This window comes from Nyctereutes procyonoides, unplaced genomic scaffold (genome assembly GCF_905146905.1).
Source record: "Nyctereutes procyonoides isolate TBG_1078 unplaced genomic scaffold, NYPRO_anot_genome, whole genome shotgun sequence".
Classification (NCBI taxonomy): Eukaryota; Metazoa; Chordata; class Mammalia; order Carnivora; family Canidae; genus Nyctereutes; species Nyctereutes procyonoides.
The window spans coordinates 44,959,404-44,982,077 of NW_026575049.1; the positions used below are offsets into that span (position 1 = coordinate 44,959,404).

General features: G+C 40.4%; 1 protein-coding gene across 2 annotated transcripts; it reads right to left on the reverse strand.

Annotated features, from left to right (window-relative positions):
* Window positions 1-6,533: 6,533 nt before the first annotated feature.
* Window positions 6,534-22,642, reverse strand: UNC50 (unc-50 inner nuclear membrane RNA binding protein). Of its 2 annotated transcripts, none has more exons than XM_055329347.1 (6): window positions 22,517-22,642; window positions 21,139-21,422; window positions 20,278-20,398; window positions 7,878-8,017; window positions 7,688-7,789; window positions 6,534-6,882 (listed from the first exon to the last, which is right to left on the reverse strand). In XM_055329347.1, exons 2-6 carry the CDS (start codon window positions 21,416-21,418, stop codon window positions 6,746-6,748), a joined length of 780 nt encoding a protein of 259 aa, XP_055185322.1. In that variant the 5' UTR covers window positions 21,419-21,422; window positions 22,517-22,642; the 3' UTR covers window positions 6,534-6,745. The 2 variants fall into 2 exon arrangements, with proteins under 2 accessions (XP_055185322.1, XP_055185321.1); XM_055329346.1 differs by lacking the exon at window positions 22,517-22,642 and adding an exon at window positions 22,312-22,497.
* Window positions 22,643-22,674: the final 32 nt, after the last annotated feature.

Below are 22,674 nucleotides of genomic sequence, written 5' to 3' on the forward strand. Positions count from 1 at the left end.
CCTTTTTTTTTTTTTTTACTTGAACACTACCTCTTGTGAAATCTACTGTAGATAAGATGATTGTCATTTCCTCTTGGAAAGTGAAGGTCCCATGGATAATTGCATTCATTCAAACCTAAGCTGTCCTCCAATTTTAACTTGACTCAAACATTTTACAATTATGACAGCCTGTTAATATGACTTGTACTATTTTGGTATTATACTAATACATAAGAGTTGTACATATTGTTACATTCCTTAAATTTGAGAAAAATTAATGTTAAATACATTTTATGAAGGGGGTACTTTTGAAGTTCATTTATTTTACTATTATAGACCCTCTTTTATAGATTATCAGGGATTATATATATATAAATATATAAATATACATAAGAATGTTATGGAGTTAATTTATTAGAAACATTTAAGAAGTACATATTTTTGTGCAGTAAATTTTTGAATCAACACTTTTTTTGAAAAGTTACCTTGCTTTTTTAAGTTCTTTCTATATTTTTCTTTGGAAATGCAAACATTACAAATTAATGCCATTTTTCAAATGCACTGCCATTTAAGAATGATCCTAGATTGATTTCCTAACCGAAGTACTTTTATAATTGCAGTGATTCAGAACAAACTATTTTCAAAGGCATTTGTCATTCCGTAAAGCCAAGATTTTAAAGACCAATGTCCTTCTTGAGGGTTATTTTACTATATACTGTTTATGGTGTAAAAAATCAGTCTGATAAATTTTAATGTGTGGGGGTCATGCATTCAACCCAAATTACCATGGACTCAACTCATTACATTCCCTCTGATATGCTCTGATATGTAAGATGACAAACTCTATTTTCTTTTTAAATCTTTGTCTTGAATCCATGAGTTAGATGCATTATCTCTCGTTGATCCTTTTATATCTGCACCCATGAGTTCTGACAAAATGTTTTCTAGGCAATATTATTGTATGAGTCAAAATCACTTAATTTTCAAGAAAAATAAAATTGTAATATTGGTTTTTAGGGAGAGGTATTGTAACAGTTGTATGTTTTTCCAAAACGATTTGTTCTGTTGCATTATGAACTTACAAGTAAATTCCTATCTGAAGAGTACTTAAAAGCTCTTAGGCAATTCCAAATGTTATTACTACTGTAAACAAAAATACTATCAGCCTTAGCAATCAGTGATCTTTACAAAAGTATTTTACTTTTAGGAAGTTCCGAATTATCAGCATCAGTTCCCAGCCAGCCTGGTATGCCTGGGGTGGGGATGGGGGTGGGGTTGCAGGTGGGTTACAGGTAGACGTGCAGAGATTGATCCCCTGAGCTCTCCACTAGCCAGTGGCTGAGGCTGGAAGTGCCAGCTGTTGCCTCTTGCCTGGAGTCGTTTCCGTGGTTTCACAGGATGCTGAACAAAGAGCTTTCAGACAGCCTTGCTCTGTACAGTGTGACGGAGTGAGAAGTGTTGGGAGACACATAGGGTACAGGTCTTTCCATTACTTGTGTTGGAATCATTAGTTACTTTCCTGGATTAGAAAGTTACCCGTTGCCACTAATAATTTTTATGTCCAAGTCTAGTTAAAATTTTTTTACTGGGTTTCTTAAATTTACTTTTCGCTTTCTTTGAGTTTTATTTTGTCCTCAAGCTTTCCTGGCCTGATGCCTGTAGGCCAGTTTCGTGTGAAAAGAACCTTTTGTTATAAAATGTGGGCAGCTGCTTCACACACTGACCTGCTGCTAGAACGGCCAAGCGTCAGGAGGGAAGCCCTGGGGGTGGGCTGCGAAGTCCTCTGGCCTCCCTGCTTGCACGGTAGCCCGCCCTGGCTTTGGGGAGAAGGACTGTGCTCTGGAAACCCGGGGTGGGGAGGTGGGGGTGGTGGTGGGGGTGGATGGTGGCTGCAGCTCCTCGCCCTGCTTCGGCGGCGGCTCTGCCTTTGGACTGGGGAGCCTCACTAGCCAGCTCCTCCCTGTGTTCACGCTCAGCCTCCGCTCCCGGCCTCAGCTCCCCTCCCATCCCCAAGGCTCCTTTGAGCCACATCCCCCCAGCTTTCAGTCTCCGTGCCCCCCCCCCATGAATTTTTGGCCAGGAGTGCCGGGGCAGGAGTGCGGGGCGAGGGGCAGCCTCCGGCCGGGTCTGCCGGTCCCTGGGGACCAGCTGCTCCAGCCCACACACCTTTCTTTAACTCCCTTTACCTACGGTCCTTGCCCCCTTCTCCCCCTCCCCCCCAGCCGTCCCGTTTTGGGTTGTTCATGTGGAGTGTGTGTGTGCGCGCGCATGTACGCGTGTGCACATGCACATTCTCCCACGTGCCAGGCTTCAAGCTGGGCGGGGGCAAGCCTGCAACCCGCCCTTCATCTCTGGTGCAGAGGTGCTCCGATCATCTCATTGTCGGTCTCTCCCTTCCCCCACTTCCTCCGGAGACCCTTAGAAATGGAAACAGTCCTGTCTTCCTCAAGCAGGCGGCAGCCCTCAGGAGTAGCTGGGGAGTGAAGTCTGGGGATAGAACCTGGAACTGAGGGGAGTGTACAGTTGGCCTCAACACTGAACCACTTTTTTTAATCAGAATCGTGAGTGGGGATAATGTCCAGTGGTGTCCAGTATATAATAACATAGAGAGAAATAAATCATGGTTTGCATCTAGCGTTTATTTCCTATAAGCTGTTCTGGCCCCAGAGCTGCCCTGTCCCATATGGCAGCAAGGAGACGCAGGGTGACCACGTAAATTTAAACTAAGAAAACCTTCAGCTCTTCAGTCACAGCAGCTGCAGTTCAGGTGCTTGTTAGCCTGGACAGGACAGCACAGATACAGAACCTGCAGTCACTACAGAAAGTTCTGGAGGGACAGCACTGTGTCAAGAGCACTGGTGTGAAAACTTTAGAAACCAGAGTAATGACTTCTGATGAGGAGGGCAAGAGCAGGCATGCAGAATGTATCACAGTGCATTGAGGAGTATTGTCACTGAGAAGGTTGAGGATTATTTCTGGGATTCTAAGACCCCAGATTTCTGAGGTCTCTGGGTCTCACGTGCTGTATATATTATTTAAGATTTTATTTATTAAAGAGAGAGACAGAGCGAGGCAGAGACACAGGCAGAGGGAGAAGCAGGCTCCATGCAGGGAGCCTGACACGGGATTTGATCCTGGGACTCCAGGATCAGGCCCTGGGCCAAAGGCAGTGCTAAACCGCTGGGCCCCCCGTGCTGCCCCTCTTGTGTTATTTCAGCGCGCTTGGTGCTGTACTGTGTAGTCAAGAACAATGGTTTCAGGCAGTGAGATCGAAAAGCTTTGGAAAAAATGAATGCACATGGATTATTTTGCAGGCAGGCTGTAGACGCATACAACCATGGAGAGGTCTTTGAGAAGGGTGCAGCTTTTCAGATCAGTGGTTGCACCATGAGTGATCAGAAGGGGTCTTCATTTCAAGAACCTTCTGCAGTGTTCTGAGGGGCTTCTTTTTGATTTGTCATCACGAAATGTTGTCTCCCAACCATGCTATCCTCAAAGACAAGTTTGCTTACCATGGAAAGAGCATATTTGGAGAGACTGCTCTACTTGACAGCAGGGTGGGTTTGTAGTAGCCAGAATTCTACAGATGACCCTCAGGTACTGTGGATGATCGCCTGGCCCTTTGCATGTGGGCGGAAGCAGTCTTACCTATACAATATCACTCATAATTATGTTATATAGTGAAAGGGAGATTATCTGGGGGCAGCTAATCTGTGTGAGCCCTTTCAAAGCCATTCTCAGGCTGGTAGCATAAGTTAGAGATGCAAAGCAGACGGACTCAAGGCACCACTGCTGATTTGAGATGGGAGGCACCACAGTTGCCTGGAAGGAGCCAAGAGAGGCCTCAGCCGACAGCCAAGGGAATGGGAAGTACAGTCCTACAGCCACCGAAACTTGATTAGTCAACAACTTGAGCGAGCTTGCAAATAGTCTTCTCCAGCAGATGAGAGCCCAGCCCTGCCAACACCGTGATTCCAGCCTTGTGAGACCCTACGCTGAGAGAACTCGAATCAAGCCTGCCCTGACTTCTGGCCTGCAGAACTGTGAGATAATAAATAGGTATTGTGTTAAGCCTCTGAATTTGTGGTGATTTGTTATGCAGCAATAGAAAAACATTGTATTTCAAAGAGGGGAGTGGGAAAAGTCTTCACCCTTGATTGCCTATAGTTAACTTAGAGATCTCTATAACCACATGAATCAAGTCTTACACTAGCAAACTTCTACCTGTTGGGCCTCCTCTGGGGTTTCTCTGCCAGAGAATCTCAAGTAGTATTGATTGGAAGTTTGTTGCCAAAAACTTGAGTATCTTAGCAATGTTCTGTAAAGAAACTGCTAGAACGGGATTGTTCTCATTCCAGAATGAGGACCCAGTGTATATGGAATCTTTTTCCTGGGAAAGGTAATACTTTGTACTGATTTAGTCTGCTCTGAGCCTGCTCAGTATATTATTAAAAGTTGATGAACAGTGGCATTTTTAAAGAAGGATTAGGAGAGGAAAAAAAATCTGCCTTTAGAGATCGGATAATCTACTCTGCATCGAAGAACATACTTTTTCTTAAAAAACTAAAACTTATTTACGTTATTGTGTAAGCACGGATCAAATCCTGTATGTGCCAACCAAATTTTTGTACTTTGCAAATATTTTCCAAAATACCTCTAAGACATTAATTGCTAATGAAGTTTGTATTTTATTTTGGTTTGTATTTATTTTTACTCTATTGCCATACCCTTTATAGAAGAACAGCAGAGCTAAAGGGAAGAAAATAGAGGCTAAGACTGTCAGAAAGTTAGAAATTGGAAGTCATAATCATCTTCGTGTTCTAGGGGAACTCAGATAACCCAGCTCTTTCTTTTATAGAAAAGTAAATTTTTCCAAGCTATGTAGCATTATTTATAGTGTGTGAAATTTGATAGCTGTACAGTTTTAATTACTACTTTTGATATATGACATGATAACCAGTATGCTTATTTCTTTAATGCATGTGAACATACAATGCTGAAAAGACTATGACCACAGTATTAAAAAAAAAAAAAAGGACTTGTTATATATATATCCCTGTCATCAATACCTTCTTGCCTGAAATACTCCACCTTTTTGGGGCACTAACTAGATCATTTTCAAGGAAACAAACAGGAAAGAGCTGGCAGTCCAGTGTGTGTGTGTGTGTGTGTGTGTGTGTGTGTGTGTGTGTGTGTGAACAATTTAGAAGACATTGTCCAAGAAAGTAAGCTGGGTATTGAATGGAAAGCACTTTGTGAAAAGTACCATTCTCGGTGTTGTTCATATTGCAGTAAAAATGTTAATAGTGGTGCTAAATTTGTTCTCCAAGTAAGGGTTGTTTGTTGTGGGGAATAGCTAATGACACTCTTGGACATGAGGCAGGCTACTTTGTGTCACTTGCTCCTGGGTTTTTTTTTTTTTTTTTTTTTGCTATTTATTAATAATTAGCAAATCCCTCCGGAGTCAAAAGTTCAGTAGTTTGGTTAGACATCTATTATTTGAAATGCTTAGTGTTTGCTGATATTGGTTGAAAATACCTTTTGAAGACTTATTCTTTGAGCCTTAAAAATGGCTGATATGGATAGCACTGTAAGGTAAGCAGATTTAACACTTTTCATTTCAGTAAAGACAGTGATGTTTTCTAACAAAGATTTAAAAATCAGTTGACTGAACATAATGTTTCATTTATGGAATGAAAAGCTAATGTGTTTCTCATTGAGAACACTGTTCGGAAAGGTTGTAGATGTTTCTAGAAGCACCCCTTAAGAAAAGGTGCTTGAGGAATTGCTTTTCCAGATTGTACCAGAATTTTTTTTTCTCCTTAAATGTATTGTACATATTTTCCTGAAAATGTTTTCATTGGGTGAATGGTAATATCTGTAGTAGTATTTTAGGTGCCTGTTAGATTTTTAAAGGAAGTCATTTTCAAATTTGCTGCTATAATTGAAAACCTAATAACTGGTCCTGTTGACTGTGCCTTTCATTACTGTTTCTCTGTGCCACAACCGTTCATGTGTTTGGAATAAAGAAGTTTAAGAAGCCATGTTGAATTCAAGATTCCTTCTAATAAAAATAGATAAAACTTAATGAGTAGTAAGTTTTATTATTAGTTTCAACACTGATACAGGAATTTACCTAAAACTAAAACTATTTTTAGTTACGTGGGTTTTGGAGAGGACTTCAAAGGAAAAGACACTGATTATCAGGGTTATATAAGTGTTCACTCACTCTCACGTATACTAAGGAGAGTAGCCACCATGCACCACTTCAATCGAATATATTTTGTATAGAAAATGTTGTAAATGATGATTTTATGTCCTATCGTACAGTGATTCATCTTTGAGTTACGTTACAGGTCAAGGAGACTTTCGAAGGTTATCCTAGAATCACGTGGTCTACACAAATGTTTAAAATACAACCTCTTAGAAAAGGGGGTCAGACTACGTACCTTGTCAGTAACAGTGGTGGGGAGCATATGATGATCATCAAGTTCTCCAAATGGGATTTCTTTCAAAAATACTTAAAGCTTTATTAGAATGAATAAAATACATGCTTTAGTTTAAAAAATATTTATTATAGAAATGTACATTTAATTAGTTTTAAGGAATGTACCTTGACAATGGTGTCAACATATGTATTTTCTCAAATTTGCAAACTTTACACCTGAAGATATCTACAAAGATAGTTTATTTACAAGTTTTGGAAGAAATCATTTCACCCAGAGTGCTTGCTGCTGGGGAGGATGGAATAGTTTCAATACTGCTTTCATTTCACTCTGTACTTATAGAAGGAACACAGTGTGTGGGTAAAGTTCCATCCTAGTGCTAGTGACAGGCCGTAGAGCAGAATGAGAGGTGCAAACGGATAAAGAAGAATAACTGTATTTTTCAAAAATGGCAATGCTGTAAAAGAAAAATTTATTTTTTAAAAAAAGGAAATATGACTAATGAACATTCTGAACGTTATTACAACAGGTGAAGCCAAAAACAACAAAAAACCCCCCTGCATGTTCTGAATTGGGGAAACGCTGCTCTAAAGCCAGAGTCTGCTACTTGCTCTGCTGCTGGTGCCGCCACCTCCTCACGGCTGACCAGAGGAGCTAGTCATACTTGAGCACCAGGGGTGTGTATTTACAGCAAGGTTCTCATCATCCAGAGTGACAAGAAAGGACAAGCCGGATTATGTTTTTCATTCATACTACGAAAAAGAAACTTCTAGCAGGATTTAACAGTAAATTTGCAAACTGCGTCCTCAGGCCAGCAGAGGTTGGGCCTGATTTGTGACCATCTGTAGAACCACACAGTGATCGTAAAAACAAAGGGAGGCAAAGGTTTAACACCTTGAAATACATTCATAAGGGTGCCTTTACCTATGTGACCATATGTCAGCTCCAACTCATGCCCCACTCTAAGCCCATGCTGGGACCAAGAATGGGAAAGTCAGGGAGGAAAGGAAATGGGGTGTGGGTTCCTACAAGTAACCTGGAAATATCAACATGGTTTAACATGGCTCCTTAAAATTATAAAACTTGTTACATACCAACCATGCCACTTTTTAGCTGCATGACCATTAGTTTCTGTACCCTCGTCTGAAAAAAGGGGTTAAGTAAATCTAACTGTGAAGATTAAAGTAAGCTAATTATGTTATTACAGCAAAACCACCCCACCTCCCACCTATGTTCTCAATCAAAACTGTACCATGACTTACCACTGTATCCTAGGAAGGTTACATAGATGTAATAGCCAACTGCCACCAACCATAAGGTATTTCCAACTAAATATCCAATGAATGTATCCGTCAGGATAACATCTGCAGAAGAGAGGTGTACAATGAATCTCTTTTCAGGGCATATAATGGTGACTTTTTGATGTTCATTTAAGAAGTAACTGCTACTTACGGTTGATGAAGAAAAGCTGGATAAAATGCAGAATGACTAGGAGAGGATAAAAAGCATTCAGATGCACATCAAAGGCATAGCCCCATTCCACATCATAGTCTCTGCTTTGCCGTTTCACTAAATACTTGTTAGAGATAAACCTAAAGAGCAAAGTTAAAATTTCTTTCATAATATAATAAGATTAATTCCAAGCAGTATTCTAGATACTGGAGACAATGTGATGAGCAAAACAGATCTCTGCCTTCCACCTAGTTGGAGTCATCAGATGGCATATATGGAGAAAAACTCAGCAATAAGGAAGGATAGAAAATATAAAGTTGAAATGCAGTGTTAAACAGGATAGTCCTATGAAGGTTAACACCTGGGTCAGGACCCAAGGGCAGGGATGGGAATTACCCTCATTCCAGGCAGAAAGGAGTCTGAACACAGAACTGGAGGAGGACGGAGGAGGGGGCAGGGTGTGGCCTGTTTGAGGCTGGGTGAGGAAGCCACCTGCTTGGAACAAGTGAGAAAAGCAGCAGGACATGAAGTAGGGAGCCAGAGCTTATGGAGCCTGTGGCCATTTTAAGACTTTTGGCTTTTATTCTCGATGAGATAAGGAGTCACTGCAGTTCCCAGAAGGATATCTGACTCACTGTTTTGACACGGTTTCCTGAGACTGGATTTGACTGAGAACAGGTTACAGGGACAAGAGGGAAACAGGGACACCCGTGGGGGAGGCTACGGCGAATGAGAGATGAGCAGGGGTGGTAGCAGTAGAGGTAGTGACATGGGGGAAATGCTATGGTTGGAGGGCAGCACCAACAGGATCTGTGTTAGTACTGCATGTGGAATAAGATAAAAGATGAACAGTCAAGGATACCAAGATTTCTGTCTGAAACCAATGGAGGATTGGTTGAGCAAGATCAGTTTGGGGCAGTGCAGGAGTTTGGATGTAACCTGTGATGTTGAAGATGCTGGTTAACATGGAGTAAGAAGTATATAAAGTCTGGAATGTAGAGGAGAGGTTGAAAATGGGAGATACAAACTCATCCATGTATAAATATTTAAAGCCATGGGCCTGCATAAGACCCCTCCCCCCTCCAAGAAATGAATGCAGACACAGAATAGGTCCAAGCCTCACACCTAATAGGTCACCTCTCCATTAAAAGCTCAAGGAATCAGGAGGAACCGGTAAGGGAAGGGCTGCCAGTAACCTCTCTAGCCATTAGAACAATTCTTCAAGCTTCTGTCCTTGTTCTGCAGCATAGCCTACCAGCTCAGTTAACTGATGAGTGGATGAAAAAGCTTTTAGCTCACGACTCAAGAGCTCTCATTCTGTGGTTTTCCTCCTGCTGCTCCTACCCCTTTGCTTATTCCTTAAATGGGCACTTTCCAGGCTTCTGTCTTCACTCTGAGTCTTACCTCTGGAACACAGACATGCCTTCTGGGAGAGCTCAAGACATCTGTAGTTTTCACCTCCCACCTCCACATTTAATAATGCCAATAATATTCTCATCTTGGCCCAGACTGGTAGGTTCAGAGTCATCTACCCCAATGTCTACTCTACCTTTATTTCCACTGAAGTCCTCAAGACACCAGAACTCAGCATGTCTGACATAGAATGCTTCATCTGCACCTGCCACTTTTTCCTACCCTCATCATACCCGATTATCGTAGAATGTTCTCAGATATGGATCTGCCATCTCTCTCCTCTCTTCCTGAGTTCATCACACTGTCTGGGCCTGCTCTGCTCTTATGCAGACCCCCACAGTTGTATCCAGCCACACCACTCTCCTTCAGCTCCTTCACAGCCACAGAAGACTTTACTTCAAGTGTAAATCTGATATTTCCTTATTCCAAAGCCTCCATGTTCTCCACCTCTCCTCCTCTCCCCAACCAACATATGCAAGCTATGAGATAAAGTCCAATTCTTTTTTCTGAACTGCACTGAAGGCCACATTCTATAGTCATGTATCTTCTTGAGCTGGTGAGTGTCACCCTGCACCACTAGACCCAGGATGTCGTTCTTGTGCATCAGGACTCAATGATCCCATCTCCCCCAAACACCTCCTCCTGCTGATTCCTTGGCACATCTGGGAGGACAGCAACTCATGTCATCATTTCTAACACAGTTCACAACACAATGCAACAAAATACAGGTTTTGAAAAATATACTGAGTCAGTCCCTTTTCTTTTTTTTAATGAGTAGGCTCCATGCCTAACATGGAGCTTGAACTCACAACCCTGAGATCAAGACTTGAGCTGAGATTAAGAGTTGGAAACTTACCCGACTAAACCACCTCAGCACCCCCCACCCAGTCCTTTTCTACTTAACTAATATGGACTCAAACTAAAGGTGCTAAACTCCAGTATGACTTGATTTCTATGGCCCTATAGAGTCAATGTTATAATGATGGAATGCCTGCTACAATCTATTCCTTTGAAAGCCCTATTTACTGAAACTGTTTCATCTGCCATGCTTTTTGATAATGAATATGTAACTTCTATTAGTTAGTAGTATTCTTTTTACCCCAAATGTTAGAATTCCAAATTAATGACACATACCATTTATTGACTCCCAAGCACATACAAAACTTATACTAGTAAGGCGTTACAAATGAACACATTGCTATCAGAGGTTAAAGTCTCAGGACTTTATTTAAAATGTTAATAACTACTATTTATTGAGCACTTCCTATATACCAGGTACTTTTTATACCACAATCTTTTCAAATATCTTACAAATTAGATCACTAACTCCATTTTACAAAAGAAACTGGGACTAAGAGTTACAGTTAGACTGGGACTAATGAGCTGGCATGTGAGCCTAGGCCTCTCGGAGACTAAAATTTCCGTAGTGTATTCTCTGATACATGATGCCCACAACCTCTACTCAAACACTGGCCTTTTATGAACTCACTTAAAACATCCAATCCCCTCATCTGGCATGCCAACCATATTGGAGCCTGCATCTATGAGAAAATGGAAAAACCAAATGCTGGATTTATACATTTCTACTCAGTACACTACCCGTTGTTAAACCAAACCCAGAAGTCAGACTATGTACCTGTCCAGTAAAACCTGTGTGTCTCAGCAAGACGGCACCAAGTTTAACAAATCCTTTTTCAAATGTCCTTCATTTAAAATCTGATATTCAGAGTAAGATTCCATAAAATAATCCTCTATAGCTTAAACATCTAGAAGTGACCCACTGACAAATAAAGGTGAAAACCATGCCATCATCCAATGTAAGAAGAATTGGCTAACTGCATAATATTTTTGCAAAACCAGGGACTTTGTTAATATAATCATTATTTCAGTTCACTTATTTGCTGCACTTTGACAATACAGACCACCTCTTATTTTCTGATACAAATAGTGACACGGGAGGGCAGGTTCTCATAATCCTAGCAATCAAAATTGATGCTTTCAGGAGACCGTCCAAGATGGCGATGGAGGGACTCTGAACTCCCCTCCATGGACAAACCAAACCTATACCCACATATAGAGTAATTCTTCCAGAAAAAGAACTGAGGGCTGACTGAACAGCTTCTGCACAACAAAGGACAGAGGGACCACACAGAGAACATGAGAGACAGAGGCACAGAAACAATAGGAACCCCCCACTTGATGCTGTCAACTGTGAGGGGTGGGGATAGAACCAAGGAACCAGGAATAGACTATACCACCCTAACGCATGGAAAAAAGCCCCACTGTAAAAGGGCAACTAGGATTCAAAGGAACCAGTCCTTGAGCATCTGCCAAATGGCTGGGACCTGAGGAACTGGTCTCCAGGGTTCAGAGGGCTGGCAGGTGCCACTGTGTATGTTCCCTCCCCCACCAGGCCCAACACTGACAGCGTAGATGGGAGCGCAGGATACGGCCACCCCAGCTGGCCTGCCACTTCAGTGAACCCTGGGACCCTATCCCACACCAGCCCAACTCCCACTGAGGTGCACACAAAAGAGCAGTGGTTTATTTTATTTTATTTTTTTTTTAATTTTTATTTATTTATGATAGTCACACACACACAGAGAGAGAGAGAGAGAGAGAGAGAGAGAGAGAGAGGCAGAGACAAAGGCAGAGGTAGAAGCAGGCTCCATGCACCGGGAGCCCGATGTGGGATTCGATCCCGGGTCTCCAGGATCACGCCCTGGGCCAAAGGCAGGCGCCAAACCGCTGCGCCACCCAGGGATCCCAAGAGCAGTGGTTTAAAACACAACTAGAATATAAAAAAACTAACCCTCAGTCAAATGGCCATGGCCTGTGGGAACACATTCTGGGGCCAAAGGGGCCGGTAAGCACCACTGCTTATGTCCCTCCAACCCCCACCATGCCCCATCACTCAGACTGCAACAGGGCACAGATGCCCTAACTGCCCAGCACTTGAATGAGCCCCACACCCCTAGCCACAGCAACTTTAGCTCCAATTCTCCCACCAAGGCCCCCACTGTGCAGAGCACCCTGGAATCACCAGCCTAGTTCGAATCCAGCTTTCCCAGCAGGGCACTGCCAGCCCAGGCCCACTTTAGTTTCAGGCGTCCTGCTAGGGTATGCCCCATGTGGCACACCCAGAGACCCCATTCTAGCCATGCCTGCTACAGTTCCAGCCAGCCAAAGCCAAAAGGCATACACAACTCTACATGGGACAGTCCAACACAAGACCAGTCCTTCAAGAACAGGAGAAGGAGCTGTTCTGCCTAATTCATGGAAACAAATACAGAAAGTAAAACAAAATAAGGAGATAGAGGAATATACTCTAAGTGAAATAACAAGATAAACAATGTACCTGATAAATAGTACAAAGTAATGGTCAACAAGAAGCTCACCAGACTTGAAACAAGAGAGGGTGAACCTAGTGAGAACTTCAACAGATAGAAGAAAATATAAGAACCAATCAGAGCTGAAGACTACAGTAACTGAAATGCAAACCACACTAAAGAGAAACAGCAGCAAACTAAGACACAGAAAAACGGACTAGCAATGCAGAAGGCAGGAAATGGAAAGCAGCAAAACTGAACAAAAAGAAATAATTAAAAACAAAAATAAGGATAGATTAAGAAGTCTTTGGGACAATATCAAGCATATTGACATTTGCATTATAAGAATCCCAGAGGGGGGGGGGGCGCAAAAAAACTTACTTGAAGAAATAATCACTGGAAACATCCCTGACCAGGGGAAGGAAGCACAGATATCCAGGTCCAGCAGCACAGAGAGCCTAAACAAGATGAACCCATGAAGGCTAACACCAATGCAAGTAAGAATTAAAATGTAAAAGATTAAAATAAAGAGAATCTTAATGCAGCCAAGAGAAAAACAACTGGTTACAAAAGAAGGCCAATAAGGCATTCAGTTGATTTTTCAGCAGAACCTCGCAGGCATGATACATTCAAAGTGCTCAAAGGAAAAAACCTACAACCAAGAATACTTAACCCAGCAAGGTTAACATTCAGAATTGAAGGAGAGATAAGAGCTTCCCAGACAAAAGGAGTTCACCAGCACTAAACTGACCTTGAAATGTTAAAGGATCTCTTTAAGCAGAAAAAAAAAGGGCCACAACTAAAAAATGCGAAAGAAAAAAATTTTGCAAGTAAAAGCAAACATATAATAAAGGGAGTAGATCACTCACTTATAAAGTTAGTATGAAGCTTAAAAAACAAAAGTAGTAAAGCCAATTATATCCAAAAATTAGTTATCAGACTTAGAAAAAAAAGTTGTAAAATCGACATGAAAAATGGAGGGGGAGTAAAAATGTAGTGATTTTAGAATGTGTTCCAACTTAAGTAACCAAGAAACTGCTATATACATAGAATGTTACATATGAACCTCATAGTAAGCACAAACCAAAACGTGTGATAGACAAAAAGTAGAGAAAAAGAATCCAAGCATAACACTAAAAAAAATGTCATCAATACAAAGAAGAGAGCAAGAAAAGGTACAAAAGAACTACAGAAAAACAAAACAAAACAAAACAAAAAACAAAAAAAACCTAACAAGATAGGAATAAGAACAAACCTACCAATAGCTACTTTCAAGGTAAATGTTTAAATGCTCCAATCAAAAGACATGGTGTACTGGAAGTCTAGCCAAAGCAATCAAACAATAAAAAGAAATAAAAGGTATTCAAACTGGTAAGGAAGAAGTAAAACTTTAAGCATTTGCAGATGAATTGATACAATAAATAGAAAATCTGAAAGATTCCACCAAAAAACTGCCAGAACTGATAAATGAATTCAGTCACATTGCAGGATACAAATCAATATACAGAAATTTGTTGCATTTCTCTACCCAATAATGAAGTAACAGTAAGAGAAACTAAGAAAACCCATTTGCAAATGCACCCCAAATAATAAGATATCTAGGAATCAACCAAAGAGGTAAAAGACCGTGCTCTGAAAACTTAAAAACATCAATGAAAGAAATTGAAGACGACACAAAGAAATGGAAAGACGTTCCATGCTCATGGATTGGAAAAACAAATAGTGTTAAAATATTCATACTATTTTCATTCATACCAAAGCAATCTACACATTAATGCGATCTATCAAAATACCAACAGCACCTTTTACAGAACTGTAATAAACAATCCAAAAATTTGTATGGAACCACGAGACCTTAACTAGCCAAAGTGAGCTGGGAAAAGAAACCACAAAGCTGGAGGCATTACAATTCCAGATTTCAAGTTATACTACACAAAGCTGTAGTGGTCAAGACAGTATGATACTGGCACAAACATAGACACATAGACCAATGGAACAGGATGGGAACCGAGAAATGAACCCACAACTATATAGTCAATCTTTGACAAAGCAGGAGAAAAAGACCATCTCTTCAACAAATGGTGTTGGGAAAACTGGACAGTGAAGAATGAAACTGGACCATCTTTCTTACACCATACACAAAAATAAATTCAAAACAGATTAAAGACCAAAATGTTCAGACCTGGTATCATAAAATTTCTATAAGAGAACATAGGCAGTAACTTTGCTGACACTGATCATAGCAACTTCTTGGTCTCCTAAGACAATGGAAAAATAAAGCAAAAATAAACTACTGGGACTACATCAACTTAAAATCTTCTGCATAGTGAATGAAACAATCAACAAACTAAAAGGCAACCTATTGAATGGGAGATATTTGCAAATGACCTATCCAATAAAGGGTCAGTATCCAATATAAAGAACTCATAAAACTCAACACCCAAAATACCAATAATCAAATTAAAAAATGAGTAGAAGACATGAACAGGCATTTTTCCAAAGAAGATATATCTCCAGATGGCCAAAAGACACATGAAAAGCCGCTCAATGTCACTCATCATCAGGGAAATGCAAATCCCTCTCACCTGTCAGAATGGCTAAAATCAACAACACAAGAAACAACAGGTGTTGGCAAGGATGTGGAGAAAAAGAAACCCTTCTGCATTGTTGGTAGGAGTGTAAACTAGTGCAGCCACTGTGGAAGACAGTATGGAAGTTCCTCAAAAAGTTAAAAAATGAACTGCCCTATGATCCAGCAATCGCATTATTGGGTATTTACCAAAAGAATACAAGAACACTAATTCAAAGGGATACATGCACCCCTATGTTTATAGAAGCATTATTTATAACAGCCAAGATATGGAAGCAGCCCAAATGTCCATGGATTGATGAATGGATAAAGGAGATCACATACACACAATGAACTATTATTCAGCCATAAAAAAGAAAGAAATCTTGTCATTTGCAACAATATGGATGGAGCTAGAGAGTATAATTCTAATCAAAATAGGTCGGAGAAAGACAACATATGATTTCACTTGTGTGGAATTTATGAAGCAAAACAAGCAAAGGAAACAATATAAGAAGAGACAAATTAAGAAAAAAACTCTTAATTATAGAGAACTGATAGTTACCAGAGAGGGGAAGGGGGGCTTGGGTAAAAGAGGTGATGGGGATTAAAGAGCGCACTTGTGATGAGCACAGGGTGTTGTATGGAAGTGCTGAATCACTCTTTTGTACACCTGAAACCAGCGTAATATTGTATGTTAACAGGAATTAAAAATGTAAAAAAAAAAAAAAAAAGAAAGAAAAGACAGGGTAACTGAATGGATAAGAAAACAAGACTCAACTATATGCTGACAATAAGGCTACCTTCAGACCTACAGACTCCTACAGACTGAATATGAAGGGATGGAAAAAGATATTCTATGCAGATGGAAGCCAAAAAAAAAAAAGACAGACAGGCCGGCCAGGGAAGCAATACTTCTTTCACACAAAAATAGCTTTTAAAACAAAGACTGTAACAAGAGACAAAACAAGGCGTTACATAAAAGCATTACATAATGATAAAAGGTTCCATCCAACAAGGGAATTTAGCAATTATAAATAACTATGCACCCAACTATGAGAATACTGAAATACATAAAGCAAATACTAACAGACATAAAGAGAGAAATAGATAGTAACACAAAATAGGGGACTTTAATACCCCGCTTACATCAATGGATAGGTCATCCACACAGAAAATCGGTAAGGAAGGACAACATATTAGATACACATATACAGAATATTCCCCCCAAAACCAGCAGAATACATAATCTTTTCAAGTGCATAGGACATATTCTCCAGAACAGACCACAGTTTAGACCAGAACACAAATCTCAATAAATTTAGGAAGACTGAAATCACATCAAGCATTTTTTCCAACCATATGGTATGAAACTAGAAATCCATTACAAGAAAAAATGGAAAAATCCCACAAACATGCACAGGCTAAACAACCTTTTACTAAAATAACAGGTCATTATCATCAACTACAACAACAAAACCAAAGAGACAAAGTTCCTGAGACAAATGAAAATGGAAACAATGTTCCAAAAATCTTTGGGACACAGCAAAAGCAATTGCCAGAGGGATGTTCTAACAGGCATACCTCAAGAAAGAACAAAAATTTCAAATAAACCATCTAACTTTAAACCTAAAGGTATGGGCAAAGAACAAGCAGAACCTAAACATAACAGAAGAAGGAAGTAATAAAAACTGGAGTAGAAAGAAATGAAACAGGAACTGAAAAAACAATAGAAAAGATCAACGAAACCAAGAACTTGTTCTTTGAAAAAATAAACAAAATTGATAAAACATTCAGCCAGAGTCATCAAAAAGGAGACAGAACCCAAATAAGTAAAATCAGAAATGAAAGAGAAGTAACAACTGACACCAGAGAAATACAAAGGATTACAAGAGATTATTGTGAAAAAATATATGCCAACAAATTAGACAGCCAAAAAAAAAAAAGGATAAATTTGTAGAAATATACAACCTTCCAAAACTGAATCAGGAATACAAAGTCTGAAAAAAATGTATTATTGTAAGTAATGGATTTGAATTGGTAATCAAAATACTCCCAAAAAAACAAGAGTCCAGGACCAGATGGTTTCAGAGGTGAATTCTACCAAACATCTACAGCAGAGTTAACACCTATTCTTCTGAAACTACTGCAAAAAAAAACAAAGAGAAAGGATATTTTTCAAATCAGTTCTACCAGGAAATCATTACCCTGGTACCAAAATCAGACAAAGACATTACAAAATAGGCAAACTATAGGCTAATATCCTTGATGTACAAAGATCCAAAAATACTCAACAAAGTATTAGCAAACCAAATTCAGTAATACATTAAAAGGATATTCCACTTGAAGTGGGATTTATTCTAGGGATGCAAGGATGGTTCAATTATGTGCAAATCATTTAATGTGATACATGTTAACAAAATGGAAGATGAAAATCATGATCATCTCAATAGATGCAGAAAAAGCATCTAACAAAATTCAACATTAGTTCATGATAAAGCTACCAACAAAATGGGTTGAGAGATAATGTACCTAATATAACGAAGGCTATAAATGACAAACCCACAGCTAACATCATACTTAATGGTGAAAGGCTGAAAGCTTTTCTTTTAGGATCAGGAACAAAACAAGAACATACATTCTCACCACTTTTATTCAACATAGTACTGGAAGTCCTAGCCAAAGCAATCAGACAAGAAAAATAAAAGCATGCAAATCAGTAAGGAAGAAGTACAAATGTTTCTATTTGCAGATATATGATACTATATATAGAAAGCCTGGAAGACTCCACCAAAAAACTATTAGAACTAATCAATAAATTCAGTGAAGTTACAGGACACAAAATATACAGAAATCTCTTGTGCTTCTGTACACTAATAATGAAGCAGTAGAAAGAGAAACTAAGAAAATAACCCCATTTATAATTGCACCAAAAAAATACCTAGGAAGAAATTTAACCAAGGAGATAAAAACCCTATACTCTAAAAACTGTAAGACACTAATGAAAGAAATTGAAGAGGACACACACGTGGAAAGATACTCCATGATTGTGGATTGGAAGAATCAATATTGTTAAAATGTCCATACTACTCAAAGTGATCTACAGATTCAATACAATTTCTATCAATACACCAATAATATTTTTTAGAGAATTAAAGAATTCTATAATTTGTATGGAACCACAAAAGACCCCAAATAGCCAACGCAATCTTGAGAAAGAGAAACAAAGCTAGAGGTATCACAATCCAGATATCAATATATACTACAAAGCTACAGTAATTAAAACTGTATAGTACTGGCACAAAAACAGATTGGGGGTGCTTGGGTGGCTCAGTTGGTTAAGTGTCTGACTCTTGATTTTGGCTCAGGTCATGATCTCAGAGTCATGAGATCAAGTCCCCTGTCAGACTTCATGCTAGGCATGGAGCCTGCTTAAGATTCTCTCTCTCCCCCCTCCTCTGCACCCCTACTCCCGCTTGCTCTCATTCTCTCTCTCTAAAAACAAAAACAAAAAACAAAAACAAAACCAGACAGATCAATGGAACCGGATATAGACCCAAAAAACAAACTAACACATGGACAATTAACCTATGACAAAGGAGAAAAACATATACAGTGGGGAAGACAGTCTCATCAATAAATAGTGTGAAAAAACCTGGACAATTACATGCAAAAGAATGAAAATGGACCATTTTCTTACATCATACAGAAAAAGAAATTCAAAATGGATTAAAGATAAATATGAGAAATGAAGCCACAATGCTCCTAAAGAAAATATAAACAGTAATTTTTTGGATATTGGCCTCAGCAACATTCTTATGGATTTATCTCCTCAGGCAAGGGAAACAAAAGCAAAAATAAACTACTGGGACTAAACCAAAATAAAGAGCTTTGCACAACAAAGAAAATCACAGACAAAATAAAAAAGCAATCCAGTGGATAGGAGAAAGGATTTGCAAATGATATATCTGATAAGGGGCTAGTATCCCAAATATATTAAGAACTATACAATTCAACAATAAAGAAAAAAAATCCAAATAAAAAATGGACAGATGACCCGAATAGGTTTTTTTTTAAAAGAACACAGTCAAAAAGCCAACAGATACATGAAAAGTAATGCTCAGCATTACTTAGCATCAGGGAAATGCAAATCAAAAGTACAATGGGATATCACCTTACACCTGTCATAACAGCTAGTATTGAAAAGACAAGAAATAACTAGTGTTGACAAGGATGTGCAGAAAAGGGAACCCTTGTGCACTGCTGGTGGGAATGTAATCTGGAGCAACCACTGTGGAAAACAGTATGGCAGTTCATCAAAAAATTAAAAACAGAACCAGTACTGGGTATTTATTCAAAGAAAATAAAAACACTAATTTGAAAAGCTATATGCACCCCAATGTCCATCGCAACATTATTTACAATGATCAAGATATAGAAGCAACTGAAGTATTCATCAATAGTTGAAGGAATAAAGAAGAAACAGGGTGTATACACATACACACACCACACACACACACACAGGAATATCACTCAGTCATAAAAAACAATGAGATCTTACTATTAGTGACAACATAGATGGACCTAGAGGGTATAATGATATGCAAGATAAGTCAGGAAAGACAAAAAGACAAACACTATATCATTTCACTTATATGTGGGTCTAAAAAACAAAATGAACAAAAAACAAACCGGTTCATAAATATAGAGAACAAACTGGTAGAGAAGAGGAGAGTTTAAGGAATGGGTGGTATAGGTGGAGGGGATTAAGAGATACAAACTTCTAGTTATAAAATAAATCAGACACAGAGATAAAAAGTACAGCATAGGGAATACTGTCAATTTTATAACAACACTGTAAGGTGACAAATGGTAACTACACTTATCTTGGTGAGCATATCATAATGTATATACATCTCAAATCTCTATGTTGTACACCTGGAACTAATGTAACATTGTGTCAACTATATTTCAATAATAAAAAAAAATTTAAACTCATGCTTTCAGGGCACATCAGCTACTGTATCTCTAAAGGAAGCAAATGCAGGCTCTACAGCAGGACTTGAAAAATCAAAATTATGATACTTACCACATTAAAGTTGATATGAGAAGACCAACGCCTACACAATCTATGAATACAACCCAAAGGAGAAGCTTTATCGTTTCAAAAAATCCCATGTCCAGAACAAAACCAAATCCTATAGTGGACACTGAAAGAAAGATTTGTGTGATAAATTCAGGACAGGTTCTGAAAAGGCAGTCACATATTTAAGCCCAGGTAAAGGTGAAAAAAATCTCATACATTTAATACCCTAAAGATGGTTAGGACTCTCTCACTACATTATTGGAGAATTTAAAAGTAGTTTCACAAGTTTGCACTGGTACTTTTAGCACTATCACTCTAGATTTGCCCATGAAATGCAATTTCCCATCTTGATAGTCCTTTTCACAGTAAGTCTGCATTTGGTATCAACTTCTTTATCATAGCAGTTAAAAGACACGGAGTGACTCTATCTTTTGCTTTTCCATGTTCCGAAGAAACAATTTACTCTGGCATCTGCCTGGGACCTCCGAAACCAGAAAAAACAACACTCTTTCCTGTGAGATTTTTGAGGCTTCAGAAAAGAAGAAACAGCTTCAAATATCCTAAATCCTGACCCACAATATGTTTATAACAAAAGATTTTGCAAACGACAAGTACAATCTAAAACACTAAGTTTCGGGGCACCAGGGTGGCTCAGTTGATTAAGTGTCTGCCTTCGGCTCAGGCCATGACCTTGGGTCTTGGGATAGAGCCCCCTGTTGGGCTCCCTGCTCAGTGGGGAGCCTGCTTCTCCTTTTCCCTCTGCCCCTTTCCCTGCATCCTCTAATAAATAAATACAATCTTTAAAAAAAAACAAAAACAAACCAGTCTGTTCTTCAACTCTATTACAGAAAAACTAACACTTACCACAGAGCCAAATACTTAAGAGGACCAAGAAAGCAGGGTCATCTCTGGCCCACTGATCCTTTGTCTGCTTTCGGTAATGAAAATTTCTGTAAACTCTCTGTGGGGAAGTAAATAGGTAGAGCATCTGCCATGCAGCAAACTCAAAGTCCATCTGCCGAAAACGAAAAAGTCTTCTCAGGTATTTGTAGCGTTTTGCTCCAGCCGTGTGTCTTGCTGCATCTCTGGAATTCAACACTCCGTTCCCCTGCACTAGGGAATTCACTGAAGTACTCGGTAACATCTTCCTAGATGGAAGAAAAAAAAAAAAATCTTTTACAAGGATATCCTCTTGTATCCTCTTCTGAGATATTCAGGAGGGATGCCATCCTACATTTCCGCCCCAATCCTTGGTAAATGTCAGGGGTCAAAAGCTAATGGAGGTGGTTCTGAGGCTTATCTGGGGGCTCAAGAACTGTCGGCTGCGCGTCAGGCAAGGGCAGCGCCACACCCTTCCGAACCCTCACAGCACGTCTACAGGGTCTGTAGGTTTCCCACGCTTCACCTCTCTCAAGCCTGGGGAAGCTCCCCCTAGTAGTCACTGGTAGCCACAGGGAGGGAGGAGAGGGAGACGGAAAGAAAAGCACTGGGAGGTGAAGGGACCCCCTCAGGAGCACAGAGAGGACTATGGAGCCAAAACTCCCGTGCTCTAAACCATCAGGCCTTTAAGGGAATCGGTTTTAAAAGCCAATTAGAAACAATGTTACCGACGAGGTAAAATAATGGCATATTCACATGGGTCCATCAGTGCAAGACCACCAAGCAACTCTTTCACTGGAGTATGATATAAAAACAAAATTCAAGCCCATAGTGCATTGCTCCGTGAATAGTTCAGCAGAGGGAACGGCAGCGTGGGAGGCCGGTGGACCCAGCCTGGAGCCCGGGGAGCGCAGCTCACCGTCCAGCCCTCACAGGCCGGCCGCCCAGTTCCCGCCCCGCCCCCCCCCCCGCCCCCCGGCCTCCCGGTCGCCCACGGCGCCTCGCCGGCTACAGAGGCTCCCCGTCACCCCGGGGCTGCGGGGAAGGTCGCCATACTTAGCAGATGAAAACACAGGACGCCCAGTTACATTCGAATCAATCTCAGATACAAGTATAACTTTCAGTAGAAGACTGTCCGAAACATTGGGTGGGACATACACGGAAACGCCGTCGGTCGTTCATGTGAAATTTAAGCGTTAATGGGCGTCGTTGGCTTATTTATCTGGCAACCCTACCGCAGGCCGAGCAGCCGGACGCGGCTACGGTCACTCCGGGGCCGAGGGCCGGCGCGCCCTGAAGGGCCGGAGGAAAAGGCGCCGGCGAGCCCGAGCCGCGCGCGCACGGAGCAGTCCTCGGGTCTCACCTGGAGCCGCCCTGCGGCCTCCAAGAGGTCCAAGCTAGCCCGCCACCACCTCCGGCCAGCAGCCAGACCCAGCAGGCGCCGGGCCGACTTCCCTTCCCGCAACGTAGCCAGCGCAGGGGGCGCGGCGCGTCACGTGCACCCACTTCCGCCGTGCGCGC

What these genes read in the sequence shown, in the direction of transcription:
- UNC50 (XM_055329347.1), bottom strand. Translation starts at nt 21,418, where the DNA reads ATGTTACCGAGTACTTCAGTGAATTCCCTAGTGCAGGGGAACGGAGTG. An exon ending in CCAGCTTTTCTTCATCAACC is followed by an intron (nt 7,790 to 7,877) that starts GTAAGTAGCAGT and finishes TCTCTTCTGCAG; the next exon opens with ATGTTATCCTGACGGATACA. An exon ending in AACCTTCCTAGGATACAGTG is followed by an intron (nt 6,883 to 7,687) that starts GTAAGTCATGGT and finishes TTTCTTTTACAG; the next exon opens with CATTGCCATTTTTGAAAAAT.